Source organism: Phalangium opilio, unplaced genomic scaffold (genome assembly GCF_054372755.1).
Source record: "Phalangium opilio isolate 3A_F unplaced genomic scaffold, DU_Popi_V2 ptg000070l_1, whole genome shotgun sequence".
Classification (NCBI taxonomy): domain Eukaryota; kingdom Metazoa; phylum Arthropoda; class Arachnida; order Opiliones; family Phalangiidae; genus Phalangium; species Phalangium opilio.
The window spans coordinates 10,450,652-10,458,569 of NW_028324182.1; the positions used below are offsets into that span (position 1 = coordinate 10,450,652).

A 7,918-nucleotide genomic window follows, 5' to 3' on the forward strand; every position below is an offset into this window, starting at 1 on the left:
CATTTGTATCGTGTCTATCCCATTGGTCCATTTCCTTCTCTGTGATTGGTCTATCCCCCTTTAAATAAAATAAAAGAAATAAAGAGTTTTCAAAACATTTCAAAATGGCTGGTCTACCAACACCACCTCCAATTTTAAAATCCGTTCAACCTTACATGAAAATCGCTTTGGAACATGATAATAGAGATCCAGTTGTCGCATATTGGTGTAAGTCATCTTTTTAATTAATTTTATTTCATGTAATGAATTAATAGCTGAAGTGGTGGGTACTTTAAAACGAAATGTAGCTAAGCCTTGGCATGGGGTTGGGTAAAGACGTACTAAGGTTTACAGTTTTCTGTAAGGAGTTGGTTTTGGTTTCGGTTGTTGTATGGTGAATATTTTGAAACGTTGTGGCCGAAACAAATTTTGGTATTTATTAGGTCGTATATACGCGCTACAAGCCGCCTTAAAGATTGACAGAAAGTCAAAAGAAAGTGTTCAGTTCTTAACTGCTGTTATGGATTGGCTTGAAACTGTAAGATTTCATTTATACTTAGACCATTAATGGTCTTAAATTTATGGGGATGCATATTTTAAATGTAACCCCCGATTTATAATAAGCCTATTGTAAATATCTATAAACATTAAGGCAAAGAAAACTAGCAAAGATAATGAAGCCATAAGTAATGAAGTTGTCGCTCAAGCACACATTGAAACTTATGCCTTGAAATTATTTCTTTGGGCTGATGCTGAGGATCGTAAAGGAAATTTTAACAAGTAAAACTAACAATTGAACGCCAAAAAAAATAAGCTTAATGCTTAAAGAAATAACTTTTCAATAGAAATGTTGTAAAATCATTTTTTACTGCTGGTGTCATATACGATGTTTTACAAACTTTTGGTGAATTAACTGATGAGGTAGATGTATTCTTTGCTTAAAACTTCAAAGGAAACTGGGGGAAATTTTATAGACTTTTATTGACTATGAAAACTTGTAAAAAGGTTTTACATCATAGAAAATACGCTAAATGGAAAGCCACTTATATCCACAACTGCCTTAAAAATGGAATTACCCCACAGTCAGGCCCTATTAGTGGAGATGGAGAAGAAACTGATGAATTTGGGGGTAATAATTATCATTCCGGTGTTGTTACAACCTTTTGTGACTTAACCAATAAGTGGTCTTCAGGAAAATTTGATTCCGAGGGTGGATTTTCTAATAATATTCCTGGAATAACTACTCAAAGTGATCCAAGAAATGTTAATATACCAAATCCAAGTGTTTCGGGAACCTTTTTTCCCTCAATACCTCAGTCTTACCAACCTAATATACCGAGCACACCGCCTCTGAATGCAAATGGAGTCAATACAATACCTAGTTCATTGGGAATACCAACTTCAGGGGTTCATGCGCCTCCTTCAACACCTAGTGGCTCTAATCAAGCTTCTCCTAGTTCCTCTCAAATAAACTATGGCCCAACCGCTGCCAGTAAGATTTAATTAATTATTTTTAATTTAGATTAAGTTTCAGGGAAATCACGATAGATGGCGTTATAGCGCCACCCCTATGGGAAAAAATATATCTTGGCGGAATTTTTGAATTTATCAGACATGGGGTATCCACTAAGTCCACTCTAACTATAATACAATCTGTCATTCAGATGGTATTCGTTTAAGCGCAGAGGAATTAACTAAAGCTCAAAAATTTTGCAAATTTGCTGGAAGTGCTCTTCAATATGAAGATATCCCTACAGCTATTGACAATCTGCAAAAAGCTTTATTACTCTTAGAAACTGGAAAAGCCGACTAAAATATTCTGTCAAAACCGCTACAAGCCTTTATTATTTTCCATAAAAATTATTTTTCAAATGCAACTGGGAGTAAACAAGGAAAAAAAACTTCAAAAAAAAAACTAATTGTTGCCATAAGCCTAAATAAACTCCTCTAAAACAGCATCATTGTTTCCAAAAAATTTTACATAATGATAATTATTGATTGGAAAATCGCCTCAACAACTCAATACTCATTGTGTTGTAAAAGAGTCAATATGGTCTCAATCTGAAGCTAAGCCTTGGTATAATTCATACACACACGCTCCAGTTCTTTTAAATCTACTTATAATTGTTTAATTATTGTACAAAATATGCTTCTAAAGTAACCAGAAATAAAGTTTAATATCTAGTTTAAAATAAAAATGTTTGGACAATCTTATTGCTTTGTTCCCTGGCCCAATATGGTATGGTTTCGATCTGAAGCTAAGCCTTGGTATAATTCATACACAGACGCTCCAGTTATGTTAAATCTACTTATAATTGTTTAATTATTGTACAAACATGCTTCTAAAGTAACCAGAAATAAAGTTTAATATCTAGTTTAAAATAAAAATTGCTTTGTTCCCTGGCCCAATATGGTATGATCTCAATCTAACGTGAAGCCTTGGTCTCATTCATACACAAGGGCTCCAGTTACTTTAAACCTACTTATTATATTTTAATTATTGTACAAAACATGCTTCAAAAGTAACCAAAAATAAAGTTAAATATCTAGTTTAAAATAAAAATGTCCGGATAATCTTATTGTTGTTTTTCTCTGGCCCAATATGGTAACCGTTACCGTATGGTCTCAATCTGAAGCTAAGCCTTGGTATAATTCATACACACGCTCCAGTTCTTTTAAATCTACTTATAATTATTTAATTATTGTACAAAACATGCTTCAAAAGTGGCCAGAATTAAAGTTAAATATCTAGTTTAAAATAAAAATGTCTGGACAATCTTATTGCAGTGTTCTCTGGCCCTGAGTGCAGTAGTGTCCCTTTGATTTTTATCATTACGCGCCCTTTTAGAAATTCCAGTCACCCATGGCTACTCGCGATTCATCGTGACGAAAGAAAGGCCTATAACGGTATAAGGTTTCCGAATGCCTGACGGAACTGTCGTCAGTTCTCGCGTAATATAGACGCCTTTATAAAAGGGCCCGACACCTATTTGGTTCTTAATATCTTATCTTGAATCGGTATCTTTTTCTATCAAAAAACTATCATTAAAAGGTTTTTTCCCCCCGCATAGCATCTGCCTATAAGTCTATAACCAGTACTTAGTCTTTGGGGACCGTGTCGGCTAGCCGGTCACTGTTCCTCTCCTGAATAGAACAGAATAGAAAATACCATTTTCCCTTTTTGGCGCGTAACTGGCGTAACTTACTAACAAATGGTAAAGGCGTCCCAGGGACATATTAGTATGGGGAACAGGCGGCAAACATCATAAAATCAGTCCGGGACTCGCGGGTGCTAGGGTGCTGATAACATTATCATTGGCGTCTAAAGGTGGATCAAGTTACGAGTTACGGTCAATCGTCGCGAGCCTGATCTAACCGTTAGGTTTTATTAGTGTTGAATTTGCTTATAATATTGGAACAATTTGAAGCCCGTAACCTGCAAAATGAAGAAGCGTTATTTGGCAAATTTTAATACTAAATAGTTTGGTCACTTAAGAACATTGGTGTGGGTAAGAGCGCGCTAATGAATGGAAGTAACTAATTAATTGGTCCTTGGCGATAATGGCGTGAATCAAATAGATACCATATGACCATCGAGCTTTACAAACACCATTGTTTCCATCACATATTGACAATACCGTCTTTGGAAATAATTCAAGTGATAGGAGTGCTTCTATATGGTCTGAGGGTCTATTCTTTAGTATCATATCAAAAAGGGGAACTGAAAAATAGTCCAAATGGCTGTGGCAAACAACTACAACTTTCGCGGTCTCTTCTCTTCAGGGGCTTCCGGTTCTTTGAGGGTCTTTTGGCAGCCAATTGTGTGGGAGTGATATTGGGATATTATCATCCCTGAGTAGGAGGAGGATCCTTTCAAGAGAGGGATCTCTTAGTCCCGGGGGACTAACTCGTCACTAACCTCTCTTCAAACGATTCTCCCGCCTCGTTACTGCCTCTAATACACCCATTCTTTTATGGAAGGCCATCCAGCCTGAATAAAAAAGCGACTCCCTAGATGGATCCATCTCTTTCTCTCCTCTCTACGATCTCTCGTCTCCATTTCGGTTCGGTTCGGCTTCGAACTATGGGACAATGTTGGACGTTCAGGCCGGCTTATACTAGCGAAACGGGTCCTCCTAGAGCTCTATCAGTCCCATTTTCCTAAAGGATTTTTGTCCTTTCGATTGTAAAACGCGTTAAATGAACGCGGGGATTAAAAGGAGATGAGCAGATGTGGCCCAGAATATCCCCCTTATAGTTCCTCGTGTACCCATCTTAAGTCCCGTTTGGTGACATGATACAACGCGCGAATCAAGAAGAGTCAGAGTCCGAGAGGTGCATCCAAACTTATTTTAATAGGTCCTCGTTTAGGTTTTATGGACTCTGAATATTCTTTGATTAGTTTCTCGTGGTGGTACCATTGTACATTTGGATTTAAGTCAAAGTAACTCTTAAGTAGTGGGATGAACCTTATATGGTTTTAAAGGTATTTACAGGTCACGCGTGACGCGTCATAGGCAGGCTGTTACCACACTTTTTTCCGTGACTCTTTCTTTACTAGTAATAATGCCAGAAGTAAATCAACACAATGTAATCAATACATTTTCCCGAACTAATTATTTATATCAGTTTTTTAATTTCAAATATTCTGCGAAATCTAAGTTAATTCAGTATGCTATCAAAGTCATTATCAAGGGTAGGATGTGTCTATTTAGTCTCTTTCTTTGTTATTCATAACTTCAATAAAATATATTTCTGTCTCTATCATAAACCACCGTACTTAGGAACGCGTGTCCTGCACGAGGAAAGCTAGGCCACGCTGATTTTTGGGGGTCCATTATGGACCAGGAGGAGCAGTCTGAGGTTGAAGCGAAATATGAGGGAGTAATAAAGGATATGGCATGGCCAGGGTGCGCGAGAGAAGTCTCGAGAGTTAAATGAAGAGAGTTTTTAACTCCTTCCGGTATAGGCTAGCTAGCTCGGGTTGATCCGGAAGAACTCGTCCCGATTCGCGTCGAAGAGTTTTTCGATCTGGCGCTCATTTTTCGGCGGAAGAAACTTGGAAACGAAAAGCGCTCGTGTGGAAAGCCACCTCCTATACTCAGATGTTGGTGGTGTTGTAGAATAATATATCCTGCGTGCACGCTTGGCCTCGAGGCGAAAGCGAAAGATAGTCCGTGGCACGCGTACGCCATAAGCCACCTTTCCCATCCGCTATGGGAAGTAATTAGACTATATTATAGGAAGTGATTTTTTTCTTATATAGCTCATCCTGTAATACATATTATATAGCCGTTGATATATATGAAATACTAGTAGCAAAAGGTATAACTTTCTGTATACTTTTTTGGTAGGAATAGTTATATTTTTCTGTGTGCCATTTTGCAAGAGGGCGATGGATTTAAAAAATAAATCTTTCTTAGCGACTTCCTACCATTTCTATATCTCCTATAATTAATAAGTTCAGCTAGCTAATTGGACCAAGTCATCTTGCGACCTATTGCCACTTATCTAACGCCTTTACAATGCATAGAGGGGTGGTGGCTAGCCCCTATGCCACAGCTAACCGACAGCGCCCTATACTAACTATTACCGTTAACCTCTGCAAGTTTTGATGGAAAGGAGAAACCGGGTTAGACCGCGGAGGAAAACTCCTTTAACAAGTGGGGAGAGAACTTGCAAACTCTACGCAGAAGGATTTCTTCCCAGATTTTTCAACCGGTGCCACAGTCCGGGAGTAACTTCCCTTCCAAATTTTGACTTCATGGGTACTAGATTTGGGCTCGAGTAAAGGCACTTATTAAGAAGAGAGAGTGTATCATTTTGGAGTCCTGGAATGGCTTTTCTATGTTTCAGAGTTTTGGCCCTATTCTTTCTAAGCATAACAATCAACCCACAAAAATCCATTTATTAATTAACCAAGAAGGGCAAGCATTTAGAAACTCTATGATAAACCGTTTATAAGCCATAAGCGAATGCGTTTCATTCCCAGCGTTATAACACCTGGATTCTGCATCAAAAGCCACAGTCACACGCACAAATAAATACTGCGGCGTTACAAAAAAGGTACTAAGATCAATACCTAACTAGAACGAAAAGGGCAATGAGGGGATTCCGTTTTTTGACAATTAGCAGATGCGTCGATTCATTTTGAATGAAAGCGACTCATTGTGTCGTCGTATTTTTTAAGTTATTACATTTACGAAGTCCCTAGCTCTTTTGTTAACACGAATCCCGGCCACCGTTAGCTAATCAACTTTCCCACATCCGTCAGCCGTATCGAGCTCTTCGTTGTAGGAGTGCGGTACCACGCGGTGTTAAAATCTGTGCGCGTGCCATATGGTCAACGAGGGCGAAACATCTCCAGACCTATTTGACCCCCAGTATGTATATATATATACTTGGCACCCTCACCTCTACGTCAGGTTACTCAGGTAGAACGAACCAAGTTTAAATGAATCACGGCCAATCAGGGTTGAAATATTTCGTCCCTATGTACAGTGTTTTAGCGGTGTTGAAGGGGAAGGGGCTATTTTTTTTATCGTAACCTTTATGAAGGTGGATAGGTGGGTGGGTCGACATTCAGGCGCCTTTTCTAATTGTATGACTCGACCAAAGAAGGGAGGAAGTGATTTATAATGAAGAAGGAAGATGAGTTAAATTATTTTGGGAAGTGGTTCATATAGGTTAGAGTTGGTTTACTTATGATTATGACACTATGTCAAAGATGAATTATACACTTCTTGAAAGAATGAATTTAATAACGATTTTATCAATACAATCAAAATAATCGACGTTTTATCAAAAAAATAAAACTTTTTTATCAAAATAATAAAACTTTTTTTATCAAAATAATAAAACTTTTTTTTATCAAAATAATAAAACTTTTTTTATCAAAATAATAAAACTTATATTAAACAAGTAAGTGATCAACCCCTCGATTATACATATTCTACCTAGAAGAAGATAAAATAATATTTCACAAATTTTAAAAAAAGTGACTCTATTTGTGCAAATATATATTTTACTAAATCGCGCCGGCCGCTTTGGATGGGAGTTTATACGATTCTCGTAAGGTTTCGAGATGACAATAGCTATGGAAGCAGTACACTGATTGTCCACCTCCTACCCCCTCCCCCAATTGACAAAAGTAGGATGAAGTCCCCGGGGATCTTTAGGCCTACCTGGACTAAACAGCTTCTTCTCACGGATGAAGGGACCACCTTAACACCCATTTGATTCCTCCATGGGTCCTCGAAAAGCGAAGCCAAGCCGAAGATCCGCATTTCTAGACTTCCATTTCAGTTCGATTGATGAAAAAAATCGTTGAATTCGTTCGTAAGAAGCTCAGTTTCTCGATTTTTAGATACTACAGATTGCAGTCAATAGTCAGAAATATGGGCCCCCGAAAGGTTTCTCGGTGTTACCCTTGGTTCTAAGTTCTAACCATTGATGAAAGGGGACTTTGGACTAGCGTACCATGGAAAGGATTTTTTGGGGATGGAGAATAGAAGTCGGGAGTGGCGGTTGTATTTTTGTCAGAGTCTATACCCCCTTCCTTTCATAAAGTTCCCCGCGCGGGTCGAAGCTAGTTTCTCGCTTCTTTTAAAGGATTAGTGGCGTTTGACAAATGAGGACAAATAAGGCAGATATCCCTTGACTGGAAAATTGACAGGCTACCTTGACAACCTCTAGCTCTTTTTTCCCCTTCCGATTTAGATTTACAAATATAAAAGGCAAAATTTTTAGACAGTGATTTTCATTTCTCTAAATGATTTTTCTTGAGGGTTTTGGAATTTATAAATACGTACGTTTTTTTTTAAATTTATTTTGATACAATTAAAACAAAACGTCACAAAGTTGGTTGAGTTTTTTTAAAAAAGTAATTCTAGTACAAATAAGAAAATAACAACAGAATAACAATTGGTTAAAAAAAGAC

General features: G+C 37.7%; 1 protein-coding gene across 1 annotated transcript; it reads left to right on the top strand.

Moving 5' to 3' along the window:
* Positions 1 to 68: 68 nt before the first annotated feature.
* On the top strand, positions 69 to 2,177 carry Vta1 (vesicle trafficking 1). Its single transcript, XM_089843084.1, has 7 exons — positions 69 to 207; positions 423 to 517; positions 632 to 759; positions 825 to 900; positions 985 to 1,108; positions 1,172 to 1,471; positions 1,644 to 2,177. Exons 1-7 carry the CDS (start codon positions 105 to 107, stop codon positions 1,790 to 1,792), a joined length of 975 nt encoding a protein of 324 aa, XP_089699210.1. The 5' UTR covers positions 69 to 104; the 3' UTR covers positions 1,793 to 2,177.
* The last annotated feature ends 5,741 nt before the right edge of the window (positions 2,178 to 7,918 follow it).

Bases quoted from the DNA above. Each gene is read 5' to 3' on its own strand.
- Vta1 (XM_089843084.1), top strand. From the start codon at position 105: ATGGCTGGTCTACCAACACCACCTCCAATTTTAAAATCCGTTCAACCT. The intron at 760-824 runs GTAAAACTAACA...ACTTTTCAATAG, and splicing joins CGTAAAGGAAATTTTAACAA to AAATGTTGTAAAATCATTTT. The intron at 1,472-1,643 runs GTAAGATTTAAT...TCTGTCATTCAG, and splicing joins CTATGGCCCAACCGCTGCCA to ATGGTATTCGTTTAAGCGCA.